Source organism: Mytilus californianus, unplaced genomic scaffold (genome assembly GCF_021869535.1).
Source record: "Mytilus californianus isolate M0D057914Y unplaced genomic scaffold, xbMytCali1.0.p SCAF_1, whole genome shotgun sequence".
Classification (NCBI taxonomy): Eukaryota; Metazoa; Mollusca; class Bivalvia; order Mytilida; family Mytilidae; genus Mytilus; species Mytilus californianus.
Window position 1 is genome coordinate 123,633,495 of NW_026262581.1, and position 27,264 is coordinate 123,660,758.

At 32.3% G+C, this 27,264-nt stretch overlaps 1 protein-coding gene across 3 annotated transcripts in view; it reads left to right on the top strand.

Moving 5' to 3' along the window:
* The window catches only part of LOC127711501 (adhesion G protein-coupled receptor F5-like), an 88,867-nt gene extending 78,030 nt beyond the window's left edge, over positions 1 to 10,837 (top strand). For all 3 annotated transcript variants that reach the window (XM_052217586.1, XM_052217577.1, XM_052217595.1), the window contains 3 exons: positions 341 to 383; positions 7,864 to 7,953; positions 10,023 to 10,837. In XM_052217586.1, coding sequence (XP_052073546.1) covers positions 341 to 383; positions 7,864 to 7,928 — 108 coding nt within the window. In that variant the 3' untranslated portion in view covers positions 7,929 to 7,953; positions 10,023 to 10,837. The remainder of the gene's footprint in view (positions 1 to 340; positions 384 to 7,863; positions 7,954 to 10,022) is intronic.
* Positions 10,838 to 27,264: the final 16,427 nt, after the last annotated feature.

Genomic DNA, 27,264 nt, shown 5'->3' on the forward strand with positions numbered 1-27,264 from the left:
AGGTTTTAATTTTTTCTGAATTGCTTAATCTATATTTGGAATGCTAGGGATCGAGACTTTAAGGGAGGTGATTTACATCTAAAAAAAACTAGAGCAACCCAACCACATATAAAACTTTATTTTTTCTGTCTTAAATATTTAAGCTTGTCATACTGTATAGACATTTGTCGATTATTGAAAACTGTTCATGTCTTTAAGTAGATTGAAAAGTTCAAATGCTGTCTCATTAATGTTTATCAAACATCTTTATTTATTCTCAAATTTTCCATTCCCAAATGTGCTAGATTTTTAATGAAATGATATGTCAATGTTTTACGTAAATAATTTAAATCTTTTGTAGAAGAACATGACGGTTGAAGAAGCATCTAATGTTAAGGATGAAAGTAAGTTAAAACGACAATTAGATTTGCATTGAAACTTATTTTTTTCTAATTTCTCTTTCTTCACTTTATGACTACTTTTGTATTTTAATACCCTGCTTTCTGAAGTGGGTGGTATGTACTGATCGCGGAGACCATCAATCCGTTCGTTCGACCGTTCTTCTATCCCCCTCTTATATCCACAACAGTTACTGCTCCTGAACCGCTTGGCATTATGTTATGAGACGTTAACAGAATCGTACTCACAAGAAGTACTTTTGAACCTCATTATTTCTTTTTTTTTTTATCAAAATGATTTTCAGGTTAACTTTGAATTTATGTTTGCAAAAACTTTGTCATATCTAAAACAATTTCTGACTTTAGTTCAAATTTGAATCCGCTTCTCCTAAACTCTTAATCATATTTTAATGAGACTTAGCCATTGTACACCTCATATCTGCTTTTTTGTCGGTATCATATTGGGAGTACTGTTCATTTTTTGGGGGTACCACTTTTATGTCCACAACTCCTTCTAATCCACCCCCTTATTGTGAACTTTCTCACAATCTTAACCATATAATGTTTTCGTGCACCTCCTTTTTTCTATAGAATCATTTTCTCGGAAATATTTAGCAATTAATGTGCACACTTTAGAGTACGAATGTTACGTATATCCCCTTCTCCTCCAAAAAAACGTTATAATTTGATGAAATTTTCTCATTTCATTTTTAATATATTATAGTATTGTGCACCTCCAATTTTGTATTGGACTTTGCAAGGCATTTGTGAGCTTTTCCTGCAGTACCTACAGTCAGCATTCTACTTCTTCAAAATTGTCTCCCCATTACGCCACCTAATTTTTTAAATCACGAAAATGAAAAGGGATGACGCGCTGTCAATTTAGCTCTTGAAAACCGATATTCTTATCCACATAGCAACATTACCATTCTTACATGCCATATGTGGTTTAAGGTGGATTATTGGTATAGATTTCCTCAAATAGAATTTTCCTATACTTTTCCAGAATGTAGATTTGTTCATGCTTTTTTCAAAAATATAATAAAAAGTATTGGTCACCGTGCTATTTTTCAAGCCACAAGTCGCGCATAATTGCCCAAATTTGCACAGATTGTTCATGAAATAATAAAACAGTTTATTGTGAATAAAAAGAAATCTATGAGATAAAATTTTGAAATGACATATGAGAAGATAGGTTTAAAAAAATGCTTTAAGAAAATAAAGAGGAAAAATGGTGTCACCGACCTTGTTTTCTTGCTACAAGTAAAAATCGAAAATTTCTCTATCATTCCTTTATAATTAAAAAACCTGTTTGAGTTACCTCCCCTTAAATGGCTAGGTTGATAATTTGATTCGAACAAACACAAATATTTGGTATTGGATAAATCAGTCTGAACAATGCAATAAATCACTGATTTTTCTTTAATCCAATGAATAGTCTTACCCGTTAATTGCCAATCTGTCTAACAATTTGCAGATTTAAGCAAAGAACTAGACCTATTGTGAACTGCTATTTAACAATCCAAGATGGCTGTATACAGTTAATCTATCTTTAAAGACAAATGTATCTACTAGCTAAAAAGTATCATGTAATGTACTTTTATGTCTTTTGTCAACTTAAAACTATTGTCTGATCTGTTGTAAGGGATAATTTTCGAAAGTTCAAAAAACATTTAAAAAGGTCTAATAAAATATTTCATCGGAGGGCAGACTAAACATTATCAGAGGTGGAAGTTTTACCAAATGACTTTGCATGATGCTGAAGGTCTCCATCATCAGCTTTCACACCACGAAATTGGCGAGAGAAGACGACCTTTCTAGAAAGTTTTCCAGAATACAATCTAGAAACAAGAACACTTTTCTTTTACGAATCAAAACCATAGCGAAAATAGAAGTTAACAAGTTTGAGCTTTTTAAAAAGCTGTGGACTGCTTCGCTCTATCCTAATTTAAGGTTATACGTGTGCATGTGGTTGTTGATTTAGTATTGATAATGTGGTATTTTCAGATATTGATTGATATAAAATGGATGTCTTAGACTTGGAATATCAATTTTTGTATATATATTAAGATGAACTTTTCTAAAATTTTAAACTGACTGTTCAGTGTTGTACGTTATACACCCATGCTTTTAAAAAAAATTTCGATTTGCTTGTTGAAATTTAAAACATTTACAAAACACGACTCTCGAGGTGTGCCTTTCTGGGGGTGTGCCCAGATTGGCAGGGGTTATAAAATACAGATAATGCATTTTTGTAAACATTATATAGGAACATTGTTTAGCTAAACAAATCGTGCATATTACAGATTAACAAAGCAAATAAACAGGTGTTAAAAATTGATATTTCAATATTGAATTTCAGTGTGCAATATAAGCGAACATGAATTAATAACATTTGATCGGAACTGAAATACACATAGTTAATTTTCCTGCATTTGATGTCTTACCCTGAGACGAGAAAAGTCTGTAATTCTTTATCTCATTTAAGCCAGTAGCTGTTGCTGTATCTCAGCCGAATCATAAAGCAACCAATCAGAATCTTTATGTAATTATTTCAAGATGGCGTGTATATCGACTGAAACTAATAGCTCCGCACCGTGATGCGAAGCAAAAATTGGCGACTAAAAAAGCTAAAGAATGGCGGCTGTAACGTTGAAAACAGTGTAAGCGTAAGTTTTGAGACGGTTATGGGACAGTTTTTAGATAAAGACGAATTACTCTAGATAAAACATACAAAAAAGGAGAATTTTTTGAAGATATGCATTTTTTTATCCGCTTGTAAAGTCTGTCGTCAAGTGCTTTTTGCTATTTGTATTCAAAATTTGTCATTCAAACACATCTATTATGCTATAATGACTCACTAGAAAGGTATTTCGCTTGACCCATGGATTTTATTTTTTAGTACTGTGAATCTTGAATGTTATTATATCAAAATGTAGCCTAAATATACAAAAATAATAGAATTTGAAGCGAGATGGTGTATGAAATATTGTTGCTTTATACCGTTTTCAAGACAAACCAGTCGACTGAAACAAGCCTAAACATAAAAAGGTGTACCCCACTTTCTCTTTTCGATGTGATGATTGCCTATTTTCAAGATGTTTTCCCAAAAAAAACCTCTTGCCGAGGGCAGAGATGATAATTAAAGGGAAACTCCGCAAAAAAATGAAAAATTGATATTTTGTTCTTTGAGCATAAAAAACAACATGTTCATAAATAAAAAACTTTTATTCTCTATGTAAAGAGATCAAAATCGATTTTTGAAATTCACTATCAGTTCTCGACATATCGCCATCTTGTCGGCATGTTCGATCTAAAAAGTCACGTGATATCTATAAACCACAAAGAACAAAAAGAATCGGGGATTTACCGACCGTGCGTTAAAAACTCCCATCATCAATTGGGGATTACCGTAGACGGTTATTCAGTGTCAAAATGTCTTGTCAAGCGTAAGGTTGTTCTGTCAGACAAAGTTATGACAAAAGTCTACATAGTTTTCCCAATCCCACAAAAAAAGAAAGAATTGTATCAGACATGGTTGTACAACCTTAAACTAACAGCAAATAGTTGCATCTATAGCAAGCACAAGTTGGTGTGTGAAGACCATTTTGAACAATATTGTTTCGAGGGAGATTCGATGGTAATTATCCTTTTTTAATAACAAAATAACCTAGCAGTTCTGATAGCTATAGTTATCAAATCCTTATATGATAAGATTTCGTTGAATAAAAAAAAATATAGATTTGATGAGGAATAACAGTTTTAATTATAAGAAAGACAAATGCAGTGTTCTTGTAACAATCACTGATTTACAGAAGATTCATTAGTATGCCTCTTTTATATAAAGTGCATTGATTTGTATAAAGAATAGTTCCGTATTAGACGAGATAATTTTTCAATTAATAAAGTTATACGATATAGAATAACATTTTTTTAATTATGATATTTAACGGCTATTGACAAGGAGCAATGTTAGGAAGAGGTTTAAGCTGGGACATAATATGTTGATATAGTATAATGTTCCCAGGTTATAGATATGTAAATATCGAAATATCGGACATCTCAATTTTTTTATTAAAAGTGGTTTTTTTTTAACTAATCTTTAAATTATATCAAATTGATACGGGATCAATTCGGAACGGTCACTTATATAAGACACTTAGCTTTACAGTTAAATGTGTGACTCTATCTGGTATGTTCGGTGAAAATTTTATAGGTTTTTTTTCTTTTTAAATTTTATTTACGTTATCCTATTATATATATATTTTGGCTTCCTCCCGAATTGATAATAGGTATGTCAGAATTATTGATAGATGTCGTGTCAGAGCGACACATTCAGTTAGGTATTCCAGGGACGTATATTAGATACACGTCCCTGGGTATTCCAGTGACATCCTGTCAACTAAAAATTCGTATTACACAATTATATAATACAGGTTCATGCATGGCCTCTTTATTGAGGTACCCGCTGTGCGCAGGTAACATTTATTGAACCATATATTTGTGTCTAACGTTGTTTATCTTGTGTGTGTTTGAAATTATAATTCCACCTTTTAATGAATGATGTTCTGATAATAATATTATCCACTATTTTTGCTGATAATAAGTTTAAAGAAAATTATAAACATGACCTTTGAACATTTTTGTGAAATGAATATTGTTTTGTCATGATTCTGGACCATATTTTTGAAACAAAAAATTCTTCACGTAAATACAAGCTTTTGTTGATTGGCAAACATGCAGATATTTAAAGTAATGCAGCACTTATAGTCACTATCAATATTAATTCATTGAAGCTAAGAGAGCCCCTTCTATGTCTAATGTCCCTATCTTTATAAGGATTAGGACGACAGGGGAAAAAGGAGCGGAGATAGAGTGGCATAGTGAAAAAAATATTACCGAATAGAGAACAATATAGAGAATGATCGACAAAAAGCGAAATAGTTATTGTAAAGGAGCGGAGATAAAGAGAGGCATAGTGAAAAAAAAATGTTTGCTTGACAAATTAAGTTATTGCTCGCTTTGATATTTTTAGTTATACAAAATCACACATCGTGTTCCTAATTGGTATTCACGTGCACTAACTTGATGCTGGGAACAGTATATTAATATATATGTTCCTGCTTGATGTGTTAGGTTTCTGCATAGCATGGTTAAAAATAATTAGTATCCCATTTGTTATATCGTAGTGTCACGGTGTTATTTTGTTAAATTTATTTAGTTTGTTAATGATTGTGTAAATAAGAATAAATCTGTATAAAAACTTCATACCATTTTAGTGATTGCCTATAGGCGTTTGATTATTGTTACATTTAAGATATATATATATATATATATATATATATATATATATATATATATATATATATATTTAGAACCGTTCATACATCTTAAAGTAAAAGATGTGTGTCTGAGTTAAACGACACAAGAACCCTGTAATACTAGTACGAGAGTAAAGCATGTAAAAATTCCTACTCAATATGGTTGTATTGGAAATCTTTTCATACAGATTGACAACTCATGGTCCGACATGCATGTAATATTTGCCACATGACGCTCATAGTTCTTTCTACCATCATCATCTTATTCATTAAATATTGCGGTAAACATCGATGGTTCACACCCAAACAAAATGGGAGTAATATTACCTTCAGATCTTCTCCGTGGTATACACTTGTGAAATATATAGACGAAATTCGGTATTGAAGTAAATCTACATCTCACAAACACAATTTTTGAATTACGATTTTGAGTGAACACCCACCAAACCAATACAAACGTATGGCAAGATATAACCATGCAGGCATTTAGTTTTCGTCAGGCATAAGATAAATAATCACTCTCATAAACGTATATATGCTTTCAGTTTCAAATATCAAGAACAAGCGGACGATGTCTATAGATCATTGTTAAATCCGTTTACTAACTGTTCAGATCATTCTTTTATCTTTCTGTGGAATTTTTTTCTGCGAAATTTATGCTTATGCCAAAAAATATCCACATGTATGTGCACCTACCATAATCGACTGTTTAGTGAAATTTGTTCTTTAATTTAAAAGTATAAAAATATCTCGAAGCTCCATACTATAAACTAAGTATAAACACGTATATGAGATGCAATAAATCTTAAATCAATCACCTACATTAAACTTTTAAAGCCCGCAGAAACAGATGTAAACAATTCAAAAATATACCAAGTTGGCCATTTTTACTTTCTCTAATAAAGAGTTCCGTTTCTTTTGTTTAATTTCAATTAGATATCAGCCTGTCTACACTCTTACAAAGTAAGAAATGCAGCTTAAAGAAGATTACAAACGCATGGATAAATTTACAATGCATTTAAACAAAACTACATGAAGTGTGTATGATAATTTGCAAAGTTGAAATAAATAGTCCATTTCATTTCTTTAAAAAGTTTTAGGCGCCCAACAATTAAACTCAAATACAAAACCGTTCTCACTGAAGTGGTTTTTAATTTTATTTCACTCATTTGGAAGGGAGTGTTAGTATGATTTGTTATTCAGTATTGCATCACGATGTAAAACATTCTATGAATAATAAAAACGGATAGGGAAAGTGAACATTTTTGACATGACTTTTGCGTTATAATTTCTATCTTATATTGGCTAAGATAATCCTTTCAGTTATCAGTAAACGCACCGAACATTTGTGGTCAGTTTAGTCAATTCATTTGACACCGCAAAATAACGCGGTGATTTGTCTATATTTACTGCACAAAGTATCAGTATAACCGGTTACGTTTGATATTTTAGAGTTACCAAGATGGAAACATTGTATGCATGCTGCCATTCTCTAAAAGCTCATTAACATAAACTATAAACAGACACGATGTTGTTAAAGTTAAATTCTGTTTTTAGGTTGGAGTCGTGTTTTATTTTGGTTGTTTTTTGTGATTACTTCCCGGATTGTTAGCTATCAACTTATTTTTGAATTCATATTTTATTTATAAATGAAAATGTAAGTACCATTTTACAAATGGACACTCTCAGTTGGTGATGACACAGTTGAATTGACTTGATATGGTGAAAAAAGAGAGTCGAAAAGTACCCAAAGGACTTTTAACTTATAAGCAGAAAATAAACTAACAACGCTACGGCAAATAAAGAAAAGGAACAGTATACAAAACACAACATTGAAAACTAAAGACTGAGCATCAGACAATTGTGAATGTTACAGAAAATACTAGTAAACTAATAAGGTCTTACTGTCAAGGTCTGGTGTGAAATGGGGCAAAAAAAAACCTCCTTTAAGAAAATATAATCATATAGAATATCACTAGCCCACTATTTCAAATAAAAGAGGTATGTGTTTTGCTTGCTTACAATTTTAACTACTTATTTTATGCTGCCACACTTTTTGTTATTTTTTGTATGTGTGTGTCTATTATACTTCTTTTTATTAAAATAGTTCCATTACCTTAGCTTGGTATGATGCCTATTGTATATTTAGTTCATATAATTTGCAGGTACTAATGTGCAATCTGTTGTAAATCCATTGTACGAGGTACCGTGTGATAATAGTCGATTGTGAGGAGAAAGCTGCTGCTTATTTACAGGTTCGATATATTAAATCTTACTTAGTAGTATAAACAAAAAACAAAAATAAATATCATAATAGAAACACTATAAAAAAGAATTAAACTACCACATTGACTGTTGATATGGCAAGGCAATAAAAGAGAGGCGGGAGATACCAATTGGATATTCAAAGTCATAATTCGACGAGAAACTGACAATATAAAAATAAGAAGATGTGGTATGATTGCTAATGAGACAACTCTCCACAAGAGACCAAATGACAGAAATTAACAACTATAGGTCACCGTACGGCCTTCAACAATGAGTAAAACACATACCACATAGTCCATATGGCAAAAAAACGAAAAACGACCAAAACACAAACAATAGTATACAAAACACAACACAACTAAAAAACGAACCCCACTAAAAATCAAGGGTTATATCTGGTGCTCAGGAAGAGTAAGCAGATCCTGGTGCACATGTGGAACCCGTCGTGTTGCTCATTTAAGATCAAATTCGGTGGTAGTTCTAATTCGTTGATGTAATATACGAGTAAGAGAGGGATGGATTATGGTTACGACAATTGGAAAATATCCTTCGTCATCAGTGGAACAGATCCACAAAGGTCAACAAACTCGTGATGGCGTACGTAAAATTTCCGAAGAGATAACTCAACTTTACCACTTGAACCATTTTAATAGCTTTAATAGCTTCCTTTTCAGCATCAATCCTCCTATCAAGGAAATCATGATAGGAAATGCAAGCGCTAGAATATCATATCAACTTGGAGATAAATACTCCATATAAAGGCGACGCTGGAATGTTGCTACCTCGAAATGGGAAGTTCACTATTGGGAAGTTGAAATAAACTCTTTTGTCGTAAAATTATGCTCTCAACAGACTCTTATTGTAAATTCCTAGATGTAAGTCAATATATGAGGCAGACTTAACTGTGTCTGTTGTATCCTTTATTTCAAGATCGATGGGATAAATGCGTTCTACATTATTACCAAACTTTGAATTATTCAGTGCGATGACATCATCTATATAGCGGAATGTGAAATTAAAAGATAACGTTAGCTTCTTTTCGTTCTTCCTAAGAAGCTTCTGTATGAAGTCTTCAATATATGAATACTTAGTAAAGGAACAAGTCGGGAAGAAGAGGGCACAGTTAGTTCCCAAACATGCTAAACATACATTTATTTTTATATTCAGCGATTTTTTATACATACATTGTCAAAAATGCACTGAGAACGCGGAATTTTTATATACCTGTGAGATGTATAATCAGAATAAAATGCGAATAAAATCCAACCTAGTTTTTAATTCAACTTGCCTCTGGAAGTTAAAACGTAGTTTTGTAAATATCTTTTGAATTAGCTGACGTGTTATCGAACTGTTCACAATAAAACAATGTAACGTATGAGGCGGTTAAGGGTTGTTCTTAATGGAATCTGTAAACAAATTACAAGATTAAATATCTTTGAAAATTTTCGATTTTTTTTCAGACTTTTACCTGTTTTTTTTTGCACCCTCGATGCTTTCTTTTCAAATTTTCGATCGTATGATTTACTGAAAAGGCAAATTTAAGACTTTGAAGCTCTAGATTCGTTTTGATGGAATTAAAAATTCGTTGGAATTTATCGGATATTTCCGAGTATGCTGGTATAAAAAAAACTGTCAATTTAGAGAAACAAATTGGTAATCTAATACTACTTTTCCCCCTGAAGAATACATTGATACCGGTTGTGTTTGTATTACGCGGTTTTCATTCGTAGCAAAAAAACAACTTCTTACTTTTCAAGTCAGTTAGAGTGAGAAAAAAACTATGATAAAAAAAAATTTCATATGCACCAAAATACGTCCAACGTATGCTGAGGCGTAAAGATGGCCCAACCGGAAGTGACATATCTTGTATTCCCGGTTGCTAGTGATTGTTACCCTGCCTATAGTACTGTTTTCTATAAGACCCTCACAGTAAACCGACTAATCAACACAAATTGTAATTGATGTTTTAAATCACGTGCGTTACAAAATGCTTTAAGAAATACACAACAAGTTTAAATAGTAAATCATCATATTGAAATTTTTATCTTTCTTTCAGACAAGAAATGGATTGAAATAGAAACGTTTAGAATGGTTAACTAATCGAGAAGAGAGAACTGAAAGTGTCAAAATGATTGAAATAATATATGCATTGTGCTTTTTTTATCTCCATTGCCCATAGAAAGTTGTGAAAATTACTGAATTTAATGTCACAATGGTTGCTATTTCAGTTTGTACAATTATTTAACATATTTTTCATTTAGTTCTGAACGATATTAAGTGTTGTCTGAGGGTGCAAAGTAGTTAACAACATAACATATAACATTTGTCATACGTGTTGTTATCAATAGTTCCCGGTGTTTTTTATTTTTTTCTTAGCGCTATTGATGCTGAGATGTTGATGATTTTTCCAATTACAAATGCTGTTACATGTTCATATAAAACAGAAGTTCAGACACATGATGTATACTAGTTTATAATAAACAGTATATTTTCCTCTTTTCATATTTTGTTCACAATATGTGTCCATATGTGTCAATATAACTCTAAATGATCACAATGTCATATTCAGGCCGGTTTCTTTCTGTTTTCGGTTAATATTTGTCAATATTCATCACATTCTTTTTATACCTGATTTCATAATATAATCTGCTTATATTTGGCTTCTTTCATGTAAACATGAAGAAATACGCAAAACTTTAGCGTTGATTTATTTTAAACGTTTTACAATAGTGACACTACTGCTGCAGTTAACTTCATATTATCATTAGTATATCATTATAATACTGTTTCTTGACTGTCTATTTCTAAATATTATATATAACACCATTTATATGGCTGATGAAAGTTTTAATAAAATATTCATATTCGTAATATTTCTCTTCAAAGTGAAATTTTGGAAATCATTTCTAATTAAGGAATGCATCTCCCTCATTAACTGGTCTCGTTCCTCTTCCCTGATTGGTAATACATTTGGTTAAAGCCAAATCCGGACAAAGAACCAGAGCTATGCGCAAAAGGGATACATTCCTTGATTCAAAATTATGTCAAAAATTTAATAACATTAATTAAAACAAAATTATATCCGTATTTTCTTTGGTACTGGCTACATATCGAAATGCACGTCTTTACAAAATAAGGAGATGTGGTAGGATTGTCAATGAGACAATATCTATAAGAGATCATATGAATTGGGTGTTAGCAATTATAGGTCGCCGTACGGCCTTCAACAATAAACAAAACTCATACCGTGAAGTCGGACATAAAAAGACCCCGACTAGCAAAATGTAGAACAATTCAAACGAAAAAACAACAGCCTATTTGATAAAACAAAAACAACTGTAACAAACAGCAACCAAAGACAACCGCTGAATGAAAGGCTTTTTTATTTAATTTAAAAAGGTGCATAGTACTGTTCAAATGGAAGGGATATGAGCAATTATACGTCACCGCACGGCCTTCAACAAGGAAAAACACAAACCGTATATTAGTAGACAGCTTTAAAAAGCCCCCAACATGAAAAATATGAAACAATTCAATCGAGAAATCTGACGACCTAATTTAAAACAAATGAATGTACTAAAAAACACATATAAATGACATGAACCAAGACAACCACTTAATAAAATACTCCTGACTTGGTACATGAAGAATGTGGTGGAGTCAAACATGCTTATGAGCTATCAGTTCTCCTTTAAACAATTACTAATTATGTCTGTTAGGGTTGATCAACCAATGTTGTCAATATAACGGAACTATAAAAAAAACCTTTCATACAAGTGAGAGGTTTAGCTAGCTATAAAACCAGGTTTAACCCACAATTTTCTTCGGAAATTGTCTGTACCAAATCAGGAATATGACAGTTGCTTTCCATTGGTTCCGTTGGTTGATATAGTATAACGTTTAATTTTGTCATTTTTTTTGGATCTTTCCTTTTTTAATTTACCTTGGAAAACAGAATTTTTGTGAAAAAAAAACGCTGTACAAAGCCACACTCAGATAAAATGTTACAAACGGGAATATGACATTCTTTAAATTTACAAATCAGAGGAGTACTCTGTTACCAAAGATCGTGAAAACATGTCGCTATTAAGTTGAGACACAAACATATCGTATCGATAAACCAATTTGTCATGGTGACTTTCAAAATTATGTGGTATTGATTCAACTTGTTTTTTTCTAATAACTGTGTCAAGACCAAAATATTGGAAAATCTAAACAAAACCTAATACAAACATTGAAAAACCTATAAAACCAATCGATGACCAAAAGTAGAGCTGAATACGCATAAGGAACTAGAGCTATGCTTGAAGGAGATACATTCCTTTATTTCATATAATAAAATTTATTTACAGCAAATTTAAATAAACTAATATCTATTTTCATGTCAAGGGATTTTATAGTTTGCAATCAGATCAGAATGATCCTCGTGGTGCCAATGTTTGGCTTTACTTTTTGTTTTCTTGTTAATCTTATTGGCTCTAAACGTTTGTATTAGGTTTTGGACTTTCAAATAGTTTTATCTCGAGAATAACTGTCGAAATGCGCGTCTAGTGTAGTAAAATTGGTACCGCTTATGTAACTCTTACGATGCGCAACTGTTAATGTTACTCCTATTAAAAAGCTGCAATTCGAAATATTTTGACTTGTGTGGGCTAAAGGGCATGACTCATGAAAGGACCATAACAAATTATCCATATTTTGATCTTGATTGGAGGCAAATACGGACATTGAATCCTATCAATGATTCAGGGAGATACATTCCTTCATTAAGTCAATTTAGACTTTTTATAACAGCAAATTCGATCAAACCAAAATCAGTAGTTTCATGCCAGCGGATTCCCAATTAGTTTGCAAATCAAAATGACTCTCGTTGTTCCACTTTTGCCTCCAATCAATATCAAAATATTGACCATTTCTTATGGTCCTATCATAAGTAATGCAACCATAGTTTGTTATAAATAGGCAAACGGTTATTTGTGGAGGGTCTTCCAACAAAAAAAAATGTTTAAAACATTTTGCCTCCAAAATTCACAAGAAATTTTAAAAATCGGGCAATTAGAATAAAAAAAGTGTTTCCTTTTGTGGTCAAATTTTTGCACCCTATTAAATGATCATTTGCAAACCATCTTCAACATTTTGTTAATCATTTTATGAGCATTCTGAAGTAACTCTAGTTTATAAAAACAATGGATTGAATTAGCCATTGTTTTATAAATATGATGAAAATTTGATTGTCCCTAGGGGTTTCAGTTAGAACTATGTGCCACCAATACCACCATGTATGACATGTGATCAATATTAAATGACAATCACTTTAAGATTTTCTTCAATTACTAAAACTAGAGGCTCTAAAGAGCCTGTGTCGCTCACCTGCATCTTCAACAATGGTCACTTTTTAGTAAAAAATCTTCATTAGAGGAGAATAACTCTATATAAAGGGTTCACTGATAATTTCAGTCATGTTGACATATTTGTAGATCTTATCCTGCTGATAATTATTCCTTATCAAAGTTTCTATTTATCTATTATAATTTTCAAGATAATGGGCAAAAATTGCAAATAGAAATGTAAAAAAATATCATTACAGGGCAATAACCCGAATAACGAGTCGACTGATTACGGCTTATTTGTGGATCTTGTTTTGCTGATCATAAGAGGTTTTTAAAGTTTCTATCTATCTATTATGAAGCAACATTCAAGCAGCGCCTGCAAACGGAGTATATATCTCCAAGTTGATGCGATATTCCAGGGCTTGTATTTCCTATCATGATTTCCTTGATCGAGGGTTGCTGCTCACAAGGAAGCTATTAAACCAAGAGTTCCAAGTGGTAAAGTTGAAGTCATCCTTTCGTAATTTTTACGGACGCCATCACGAGTTGGTTGATCGTTATGGAATATCCGTTTCACAGATGATAGCGGATATGTTCCTAATGTCGTAACTACAATCCCGTCCCCTTTTCCCGAATGTGTACTACCGAATTAGACTTATTACCGGGTTTGTACTAACATGAGCAACACGACCGGTGCCACATTTGGAGCAAGATCTGCTTACCCTTCCAGAGCACCTGAGATCACCCCCAGTTTTTGGTTGGGTTCATGATGCTCAGTCTTTAGTTTTCTATGTTGTGTTTTGTGTACTATTATTTGTCTGTTGGTCTTTTTCTTTATTAGCCATGGCGTTGTCAGTTTATTTTCGACTTATGAGTTTGAATGTCCCTCTGGTATCTTTCGCCTCTCTTTTACAGATTTCAAGATAATAAGCAAAAATCGGAAAAATCATAATTTAAGGGCAATAACTTCAATAAGGAGTCGACTAATTATTTCGGACATGTTTGACTTATTTGTGGATCTTCTCTTGCTGATCTTTTTGCTATTTAAAGTTTTTATCTATTTAATATAGTTTTTTAAGATATGAAGCAAACACGCAAAAAATTGGTAAAAATCGGCATTGACTTAAATGAACAATTGGTAGAGCTCAACATTCTGAACATTTTTGCCCCCGTCAAATTTCTCTATTAATACTGATTTTCAAAATAATAGACAAAAGTCGCATTTTAACCTTTTTTTTAGCCATGTCGGCCATTTTGGTTGGCAGGCGGGGTCATCGGACACATCTTTTAAACTAGATACCCCAATGATGATTGTGGCCAAGTTTGGTTAAATTTGGCCTAGTAGCTTTTTGTAACAGTTAACAGACGATCACAGACGACGACGACGTACGACCGACAACGGACACAAAGTGAGCTAAATAATTACCTTGAGAAAGAAATTCAATTTATTCAATGAAAATAATGAATTACCCTTGAAAATGTATATTCGGATCTTTCAGATTGAAAACAAAAGATGACCGTTGTGCGAGTTTTCATACATCATGCATACCAGGTTTTTATCAATGAGCCAATTGGTTTTAGACAAAACAAGTAGAACTGTGAGCTATTGCACACTAATGATACCCCTGCTTTAACTATTTGTTAAACAGGAAGTTGGGGTGAGATTATTAAAAAATTTGTGAGGGGTTCCGCGGAAACCTGTGTCTCGCCTACGATTGCTGCTGTCAGTGTAAAAGTGTAATGTTGACTTAAAAAGTGAGTCTTGAAGATTAGCTTCTGTTCATGTTTCAGAACAATTCATGAAGGTAAACAAACTTATCATGTCAAATTTTTTTAATCCCAGACTGTCAGTAAATGTTAACTGTTAAAAAGGTCCATCAATCAGAAAATCAAAGCATCGTCGATGTTGTGATCCAGCCATATTCAATGCTAGTCTGATATTCATTCTGACCATACTTTTTCAACATTTTTTTCTCTTTTCATTTCCAATCTTACTGTAAAATTTCTATGTTATTGTCCAAAGGGAGGGAATTTCGCAATATTGATGCAAATATTGATAGATATATTGATAGATATTTTAGACTCTGTCAGATTTTTTTTTGTAAATATTTGCAATCTAATGGTATTGACAGGAATAGAAAAGGAAATCTTCAAACAAGTCATAAATTTTTTTTTATATGCCATTTATAGTAACTGGCTTTATAATTTCCAGAAAGAGGCCTTGGAAATGCACTTTCTCAACAACAAAAATTAAAAAAAATAATAACTATTTTTTTATCTAAATTGGTGTTCATTCTTCACTAAGAAAAAATACATTTCCTGTATTCAAATTTAAATATACAAATACCTAATTCTGAGATATTTCCAGTTACTATCAAATATCAATACAATGGGATATAAATGTAGAACAAACAAATAAATTTTATTGCAGAAAATGCTCAGGTATGAGTTATGCAATTTCAATATTGTTTATTGTTTCAACCAAATTTCTGATAATTGTAACTAATTAATTAGAACTTGATTATTGATTTATGTCAGATGATAATAACACTGTTTTTACAAGTGAAATAAAATTTGCTTGCATATTTTATATATATTTTTTACAACGTTTCTCTTTTCTTTGAAAAAAAAACACATCTGATAAATCATTCAGCTAGCTAGCAAATTAACAGAAAATTTTAATGTAGTGTAGATAAAAATAAATAATACATTTGTAGGTTTACTATTGAGGTCAAGAATGTGTGTATTCAGTTAGCCGTTGTGTAATAAATTGTGTCTATTTAATTTTGTAACAGGTCAAGAGATATTAACTGTGGTGAATAAAGACTGGGATTGTTTTCAATTAATACTTACACCTTGTGATTGTTTTCAATTAATACTTACACCTTTGAGTGTAATTTTTGAAAATCATGACAGTTGATAATCATACTGACCCTTACTTGCCTATGGAAAGAATTGGAGTAATACAATTTCAAAAAAGTGTGGGAATCAACTTAGATATATTAATACACATGTTGACCTAAATTTCATTGAACAATAATTTACACAAGCATAAGATACTAATATGATACTTTCAAAACTCTTATCAACTGATTCAATTGATATACAAATACTTTTTCAAATTAATTCCTAAATAGTAAATCATTATAAATTTTGATTTACAAAGGAACTATATGCAAGTGTATATCTAAAATAAAAGGGTTGTTCGACCAATCTTTTCTTAATTTAAGGGCAAATAACATGTCAAAAGTTGGCAGTTGATGATTAAAATGGTGTAGAAAGTTTCTGCAAGTCATAAAAACATATAATTAGTTTCGAGATATGTCTTCAACTTAGTATTCTGCACCATCTCCAAAAACAGAGTGATCGCATAGATCCAGCATGGCTGAATCAAAAACTGAAAATGAAAATATATTTTCAAAGTGTGCTTCAGACATTATCTCTTAATCATAAAAAAGTTTCATAAAATTCTACGAAGGTTTGACAGTGTTTGATGTGTAACAAACTTTAACCCCAGACTGTATCTATTTGTTAAATGTGAAAAAAAGACTAAGTCTATTTATCAGTAAAATACGGAAAAATGAAAATAAATATTTTCAAAATTTTGCTCTGGATACTGTATTTTGGTCATAAACAAGCTTCTGTCCAAATTTCATAAATTCCATGAAGGTTTGACAAAGTTATTGATGACTAAAAAACTTTAACGTCAGACTGAATCTAAATGTTAAGTGTGAAAAAACTAAGTTTTTAGCTTATGCGTTCTGGTTGCATCTTAATTCGTATGAGGCAGCCTTCATACAAGAGCTTATCAAGAAGAATTAAAAGAATCTAGCATCATCATTTATTAGCTTCACATTTTGCTATACACAGATGAAGTTGAATAAATCAACATTTTGTTACTAAGTTAATCTTGGGTATCCTGTTCAACTAAAAATAATTGTTACTAAGTTAATATTGAGTATCCTATTCAACTAAAAATAATTGTTACTAAGTTAATCTTGAGTATCCTATTCAACTAAAAATAATTATACATTAGTGAAGTCTTGACTTTTATATCTAGAATTTGGCAATGAAGTTTAGTTGGAAAAACTCTCCTATAAAAGAGAAGATTGAAATTTTCTCATTGTAAATCTTTCTTATATGTGTAGCAATATTCTAGTAGTACCAACATATGCAGTATATATTTCCCAACTGATACAATATTGCAAGGCTTCTGTTTTCCATCATGATTTCCTTGATAATGGGCTGCTGTTTACATGGAAGTTATTACACTAAGGATCCTTTATGTTAAATTGGAGTTATCGGTACCTATTGTATTGCTCCAGATGAGTATATCGACAATTAATGGCTCATCAGTGATGCTCGATGCCAAAATAGTTTCATGTAAATATAATGAACAATCTTTGAGGACTTGTGATGAAAAGGTAGGAGCTGGACAGAATCCATTTTTTGCGTGAACCCACTGAGGGGTTCACGCTTATATATTGGCGAAATTTGGAAGTGTCTATGGGCCACTCGATATCCTCGGAATCACGATTCTCGGGACGTGTCGAAAATTTTCCATCATTTATATAGGTAGTTATTTATGTCTTTGATACGGTCCCTCTATGGATAGGCTACAACGTGACATTGTATATTTCAACAATCCGACAAACGGTTCATTTGTAGATTTGAAAGTAAAACAATAAAGACTAGGTTGCATTCTAAAAATCATTTATATGTTAGAACCTATTTGCCTTTTGACAAAACATATATGTTTTTAATAATGTGAATGTTTATTAAATATCAAGTATAATGATAACGCAATTATATAATTCATGCTTTGAGACGGTCCCTCTACGCGTTGTGTGTGTTGTATTTAATAAACCTGGGAATAGTTTATTGATATACAATGACCCAGAATAAACTGATTATTTCTGAACGTTTATCATTTGATATTTAGTATTTCAATCATAGCATGAGAAAATGTCGGAAAGAATGAAGAAAATTAAGAAAACGATATTTCTGTTAAAAATATTTATCTAACTGGTCGGAAACACAGTGGTCGGAAAGCAGAAAGATAATCAAACAAAAGGATTTTTCTTTAAAAAAAATATCTAATTTCATTAATAGATACTACCAGACTAAGAGAATATTAAGGTAAAACTGAGACTGAATTTATTCCTAATAATTATAGAATATAACTAAAATTGTAATGTATACGTGCATTATATCTCACAGGTTTGATCAGTCATTACATTTATGAAAATTATATGTAACGTATGAGCACCAATGAGCAGGGATGCGCACCCGAAGTTAGCTAAATATCTAAATTTTAAACGGTCGTGAATGAAAAAAATACTTGCGTGGTTTCAATTCACTTGCATCTCACAAAAAACGTAATTAATATTTTACAATAATCATAACAAAATTTAATTACTATCATAATGTTAATTTTTTCTTCTTTTTTTTCTTCTTTTATTAGTTCAACCTTATAGCATCTAAATATTTGTACTATGGTACGGTTTTGAAAATTGTATTCATTGTGTTGGTCAGCTATCCTACACGTCTTGATTCATTCACATTATACATCACCCTGTTCACACGCACACTATCGGTTTGCGTTCACAAAAATTCCGGATAAAATGTCAATGAATCTGGAGTCAAAACACTTGAGGTAGGTAGTTTGACATCCGAATTCAACTATTAGATTAATATATGTGATGACGCAAATGCGTATTCTTATCCAGAGTATCAGTGCGTATGCTTTCTATTTACTATTTCTTGCGCAAAAATACCATGTTCATGCATAAATATTAATTTCACTCGCGAATGCGAATTTTCGCTTTTCTTATCTAAATTCAGGGCACGGCAATAAGAGCTTGCCATGTGACTTTCAAGCACGGTCATCATTACTTGCGGTATTCTGACCTCTAGCTGTTTCTCTTTTGTTTTCTTTTTTGAGTCACTGTACTTTTATAAACTTTGACATTTTCGAAATGCCAAGGATTTTCTACCTAAGGAATAGATTACTTAACTTCGTACTTTATTTAGCCTTTTTACATATTTTTATTCGAGCGTCACTGATGATTCTATGTAGACTTAACTCGCGTCTGGCGTACAACGTATTAATCCTGGTATTTTATATCTACATGTCTTTTTATATAAATTGGTTCTTTTGAGAGTATGTTCAGGTATTCATAAAACTTCTGAAAATAAGATATTCTTCAAAACCAAGTTTCCCTGTAAAATATTTGGATTGATTTAAGTAAAATCAGGAAATCCTTAAAATTTGAGTTGTTTTATGAGACCAAAATAAGTCTCCATATAAGAGGTCCAAATGAAGCTGGTGTGTTACTCTCAAGAAAAATATACGAAACCTTCTTATAAGTTGCATGCCACAGGGTTTCACTTCACATGGAAAATGGACTTTAAATTTATCTGTACAACATCTACCATGAGTCAGACAACTTCAATAACGAGTTTAGAATATGAAGGCATCCATGCAGGAAACAAAATGTAAAGATGTGATAGATAAAATAAATGCATCCAGATTATAAAGCAAACTGAGTGCTTAAATTTATATATTGCGATTGGTTTGTGCAATTTGCATTATACATCCGGTTTGTAGAAACTGAGATTTGCAATCGGATTATAATAAAAATGATGTACAATCCCAAGTAATAAATGAAATAGTCGAGCTTTAAAATGTATATACAAATAGTAGCTGTATATACACTTTTCTATTCACACCTATCCAACATTGCTTTCAACTGACTTGTGCAAGAATTTACACACTATTAGATATTTTTAATAAAGGTAGTTTAACTTCATCATTATCTCCTTCTATTCACGGTCAATTATTTCAATTCAAAATCAAACAAAAATTCAGCAACAATCTTTTGGTGACCAGTCAGCGATCTTAGGTTCACGTATTGATTTTCTTTTTTTAAAGAAAGCAACTTGTTTCTAAGATCAAGAGGAATATCTCTGAGAAGTCTCTATGGATTCAAGCATTCTACCCACATGCATTTCAGGATCTAACAATATACAAAATTTCCAGAAGATACAATAAAACATGTAGGAGTTGCGATATAAAGGCCAAATTTTCTAAGGTGAAATGGGCATACCATTAAAAAACCATTAAAAAATCAATGGACAGGGACATCTTATAACAAAAAGGATAAAGTTCCTCATTGAAATTTTGTACATCAGACGCCGTTTCATCTATAAAGGATTCATCAGTTACGCTCGAATAAAAAAAGTTAAAAAAGCCAAATAAAGTACGTTGAAGAGCATTGGGTTCGAAATTCCGAAAGGTTTTGCTAAAAACAGCTACGGTAATCTTAGTATTTCGAAAAATTCAATGTTTTGTAACAGTTAATTTATAATTTTGACAATATCAATAATTCATGTTAGCACAGAAGTGCGGACTACTTTATTCTTCAATGTTTGAAATGAATCAAACAAAGGATAAAGAAGTTGGTATAAAAAAAAAAGACAGAATGAGTGAATAAGACTTCAGACATCAATTCAGATAACGGTTTATTTGAGACAAGTTGATACAGAAATTTTCCAATGTGGGAGTTTGAAAAGCATTCTACGAGAGCACAAGACAGTGAACTATTGAGGAAGACATTTTATAAGCTCAACGATGAGTTTGTGGGAAAACTCGATGGACTGGATCATCCTCCAAATATGCACATCCCTGACTAAATAAGACTTCATGTATCATTTCTGAAAACAAAGTTATTACAGACAAGCTAATAAAGAAATTGTCCAATATGTAGAAGTTTTAACAAAATTCTAGGATAACACAAGACAGTGAATTATTGGGGAAGACATTGCCTAAGCTCAAATATGCATGTCTCTTTGTGAACTCAATGGAGTGGAGCATCCTACCAACATGTACATATGTATATAAGCATCTAACTACCTACAAATTTTTGTGCAGATATGATTAAAAGGTACGAGGACTTGCAATGATAACGTTGGTATGTTCGCGTCATATTTTTTTCAAATACAGGTTACATTATTAGATGCTTTTTAGATGTAAATATCAAAATATTTCCATTTTCCATGAATAAAAACTCGCGAATTTTTTAAATGAAATATTTTTGTTTTTGTTTTTGATTAGATGATTAATTATTTAATGTTAATTATTTAAGATTACTGTTAATTGGTATTTCCAAAGCTAATTTGGTATTATTGTTATGTGTTTGAAAATCATGATTGTTGTTATAACTAGCTTTGGTGTACTTACCTTAAATATTTTAGAGCTCTTTTTGATTTGGAATAGTGCATGATTTTAATGATTGTGTCATAATGACAATATTCAATATTCATTTGGTCCAAAAAATTCACAAAACACTAAAGGAAAGCCGATTAAGTTTTTAAAATGTCACTTTATTTTAAACTGGGACTTAACATAATATACAAGTCCTAGTTTTAAAACAATAAAAAATGCGCTCTGCCTGAAGCAGCTGGATACGACGGCAGAGGTCGAACTCTGAACAGTTGGGGCAAGTATGGACACAATATTCAAGCTTGATATACCTCTGAATTTGGATAGTGATTAAATATTTGACACATTAAAGATTTCTGACACAGAATAAATGTGGTCAGATAGCTTAAAAATTTGAAATGGGACATTTAATGGTCCAATATCCAAAAAAATTATTCCATGGTTAGATTCAGCATATAAAGAAAACAACCACGAATTCAAACAAAGTTTAATTTTTGGACCCTTTGGACCTGAATATGGACTAATTTAAAAACAGGGCTCAAAATTAGAAATGTGAATGCACAGTAAGATTCAGCATATCATAGAACCACAAGAATTCAGTGTTTGATGAAATCAAACAAAGTCTAATTTTGGACCTCAATATAGACCTATTTAAAAATGTCCAAATATCCAATATAGTAATGCATGGTAAAAACCTCAAACAATTCAAGACTTTATATTAATTCTCATTGAAATTGGTAAGAAGATTTGTATTTATTTTCAATTGAAGAGTTCTTGCTTATGTGCAATACTTTGCTGTTGCGCAATACTTAGTAAATCTGTTTATAAACTAAATATAATAATTTACACATCCTGTTTGGTACATGTATGTATCTCCTGCCATATCAGTATTTGTTGTTTCTTTATATAGATCAGAAATAATTTATGTTAGAATCAGCTTAGCCAGTATTAGAAAAGTCTTGGTTTTGGCCCCTATTTTGGCCTCTAGTTTCTTAACGATTAAAGCCACAACCCACAAAATTGACCCCGACCTTCTGTGTGTGGTATGGATCCTTGTGGAACAATTTCATAGAGATCCATTGACTAATACTTAAGTATTTGTCCGGAAACCAGAAAAATCTTGTCCCCCCCCCCTTTTGCCCCTTATTACTGAACGGTTTGAGCCATAACCCCAAAGTCAAACCCAACCTTCCCTTTGTGGTATGGAACCTTGTGTTTCAATTTCATAGAGATCCATAGACTAAGACTTAAGTAATTGTCCATTAACCAGAAAAACCTTCCCCCCTTTTTTTGCCCCTAATTCCTGAACGGTTTGGGTCATAACCCCCAAAGTCAATCCCAACCTTCCCTTTGTGATATGGAACCTTGTGGTACAATTTCATAGAGATCCATTCACTTATAAAAGTTATTGTCCGGAATCTAGAAAAATGCCTTTTTTGGCCCCTTTTTTACCCCTTATTCCTAAACAGATGAGACCATAACCCCCAAAATCAATCCAAACCTTCATTTTGTGCTATTGAACCTTGTGGTTAAATTTCATATTCACTTATACTAAAGTTATTGTTCGGAAACCAAATGTCTTCGGAAGATGACGATATGATAGCAATATACGAATGCAATTTTTTTTGCGGTCGTATAAAAACTTATTATCTGTATTAATATCTATACACTAACTAAAACACGATTAAATAGGTATTCAATACAAAACCTTTAAAAAGGTGCGAACGGACCCAGGGTGCGAACGTGGAAGGCGGCGAACGCGATTTGGGCGAACGGACCCGGATTCCTGACCAAATTGCATCAACTCAAATTGTTCAACATGTCAGAAATTTTCACAAACTGTTTAAAAGAAACAGTCAATTCATAAGGTTGCAAAGGGATAACAGAAAGCATATTTACAATCCTTTAAACTTGAATTCCACTTCATGGCTATTGAGAAAATGTTTAAAAATTCTATATATATTCTTATTTTAATGAGTCATTTGATAGGTGAGAGGTACTAATTTTTAATTGCCAAAAATATGTCCAGACTATGTTTTCATACTATTCCTTCTATGTCTACAAGAATAAGACATCACTTTGAATGAAAACATAAACATACAGTAAAATATATATGTTGTCTATGCGTTTTTATGGGGAGATAATCTAACATTATCTCTTCATATTGATTGGAGTCACTATCTTATTTCCCTTTCGAATTTCATGAAGACAAATTTCAGAGTATTTCATATTTCAATTTAAAGACAGCTTTGAATCATGTATAAAAATAAATAGAGAATGCGTCGATGGGACACAGACGATGCCCCTGCTTGCATATCACTTTATAAAGGGACATAACTCAAGAACGGTAAAAGTGACGACACCCAAATTCGAACTTGATCGGAATTTTGTAGTTATAAGCATTGTGTATAAGTTTCAGAACATTTGGTTGGTTTAAACTTGTTTGAGAACAGATACGAAAAAATCAGAATTTTTTTCCATTTGTAAAAGGGGCATAACTCTAGAACAGTTAAAATGATGCCCCCATAAATTCAAACTTGATCTGAGTTGTTTTGTGGTAATAAGCATTATGTATAAGTGTCATAACATTTGGTTGAGGCAAACTAAAGTAGGAGAACGGAAACCGATTTCGGAATATACGACAAGGGTTACACTTAATGCCCCCTCCGTTATGGCGGGGGCAAAAAAATAAATGAAGAATGTGTCAATGGGACACAGATGCCCCCACTTGTAAATATATGGCAAATTCAGCATTTTTTTTCCATTCACAAAGGGACATAACTTGAAAACGGTGACAAATAACGCCACCCAAATTCGATCTTGATCTGTTTGGTGGTAATAAGCATTGTGTATAAGTTTCATAACAATTGGGTGAGGCAAACGAAAGAAAGTTTGCAGAAACAGCAAATTTGCCAATTTTTCAATTTATAAAGGAATATACGGTAACTTGAAAATGGGGAAAATCATCAATGAACTTGATCAGTGTTTGGTGGTAATTAGTGCGGGAATGGCAAATTAGGCATATATGTACGGACAGATGGACGGACAAGGGTAAAATTCAATGCCACCTACGCTTGGGTGGGAGCATAAAAGCATTTAGAAGAAAGAATTCTAAGAATTAAAATGGACATTTTATAAACAATTCAAAAATCACCACCTTACCTTTCAAAAGTACACACTATCATTGTAGCCACGAAGTGGAATATGATTATTATAGGATTGCGAGTATGCTTTATTTCATCACTTTGCACTTTGATGACTTGACTATGGTTGTTTCTAGCAGTTGGTTAAAGATTCTGTTCAGTCAAACAATACGGTTTGATGAAACAAATTGCAATTTGGTCAGAACTTTTGATTATTAGTGCAACAGGAGAGCAACACTAACAATCAGGTCACTGTAAAAAGAATCAATAGCCAACAATCCTCAATGGAACAGAACATCCTACCCATATGCACTTAGGAATATGAGGATATAAAAATGTAGTTATTATCATGTTATACAACAAACCACGTAGAAGTTACGTTGCAAGGTCAGTTTTGTCAAAATTTCCAAGTTCAAAGGGGTATAACTAAAAAAGATCTCAGTGTGACCTGGAACATACCACTCACTTGACATATATATATTAGAATCTAACAATGTAGCAAGATTAATGTTGAATTAACCTTGAAGGTGGAGTTGTGATGACAATGTCTCTTGTGTCAAAATTTCTAGGTTGAAAGGGGCACAAGTAACAATAAAATGCTCCGCTGGGCGCAGCTTGATACGACTGCAGAGGTCGAACCCTGAACAGTTGGGGCAAGTATGGACACAACATCCAAGCTTGATACAGCTCTGAATTTGGATTGTGATTAAACATTTGACACAGCATAGGTTTCTGACACAGAATGAATGTGGTCTAAGAACTTTTTTTTAATTTACCGTTTATGATCCAATATCCAAAATCTTAATACATACACGGTTAGATTCAGCATATCAAAGAACCCCGAGAATTCAATTTTTGTTAAAATCAAACTAAGTTTAATTTTGGACCCTTTGGACCTTAATGTAGACCAATTTGAAATCTGGACCAAAAATTAAGAATCTAAATGCACAGTTAGATTCAGCATATCAAAGAACCCCAATATTTCAATTTTTGATGAAATCAAACCATATCATTATTATTTGCTTTTATATATAAATAAAAAATAACCAACTTAAAATGGAAAATTTTAAAGAAAAAAAAAAAAGGAAAAAAAGGAAAAAAAAAATCCCCCTCCCAATTTTTTGAACCCCCTTATGATTCATCACCCCACAACTCAATCCCAGCCTTCCCTTTGTGGTATGGTACCTTGCAGTACAATTTCAGAGAGATCCATACACTTGAACACAAGTTATTGTCTGGAAACTGTAAAAATGCTTGTTTTTTGGCCCCAAATTCCTAAACATTTAGGGCAATTACCCCCAAACTCAAACCCAGTTTTCCCTTTGTGATATGGAACCTTGTAGTACAATTTCATAAAGATCCATACACTTACACACAAGTTATTGTCCTGAAACTAGAAACATGCTTGTTTTTTGCCCCTTTTTTGCCCCTAATTCCTAAAATTTTGAGGCAATTACCCCCAAAATCAATCCCAGCCTTCCCTTTGTGGTATGGTACCTTGCAGTACAATTTCAAAGAGATCCATACACTTGAACACAAGTTATTGTCTGGAAACTAGAAAAATGCTTATTTTTGGCCCCTTATTTCTAAGTGTTTTGGGCAATTACCCCCAAACTCAATTCCAGCTTTCACTTTGTGATATGGAACCTTGTAGTACAATTTCAGAAAGATCCATACACTTACACACAAGTTATTGTCATGAAACTAGAAAAATGCTTGTTTTTTGCCCCTTTTTTGGCCCCTAATTCCTAAAATTTTGAAGGAATTACCCCCCAAATCAATCCCAGCATTCCCTTTGTGATATGGAACCTTGTGGTACAATGTCAGAGAGATCCATACACTAACACACAAGTTATTATCTGGAAGTTACAAAAATGCTTATTTTTGGCCCCTTTTTCCTTAACTGTTGGTACCATAACCCCCAAAATCAATCCCAAACTTCCTTTTATGGTATTGAACCTTATGGTAAAATTTCATAGAGATCCATTCACTTAAACTAAAGTTATTGTGCGAAAACCAATGTGTCTTCAGAAGACGACGACGACAACGTCATACCAATATACGACCGCAAAATAAATTTTTTTTGCTGTTGTATAAAAATTCAATGAACTGGAAAATCCTAACTGCAAGCAAATCTTCAAAGTTTTATGTACATGTGATAAACCATGTATGATGAGTTGTATCGACAAGATTGGTTTAGAAAAGGTAAAAATTTTCTACAGTAAATGGGGTATATTTCCTGATAACCTATACAGAATAAAAATTCTTTCACATGGTAATGTTTGCACATCATGATCTTTTATTCTACAAAATTTGAAGTGAATCAAACAAAGGATACAAAAGTTGATATAGACAGACACAAAGACATGCTGATCTTTCTACACCCCATTAACCACTCACTTGAACAAAGAAATAATAACTGGCACATAATTTGGAATTCTGCAGGATTCATGAAAGGCCAAGTAGGTATTTCAAAAGAGCCATCCTGACTGTCTTGAGGACTGTTAAAAATCAATACAAATTCTAGAAAATCATTGAACATTACATATAATGGTCTACCGAATTCAGGCTTGTATAGTCCGCGGTTTTATTCTCCAAAAT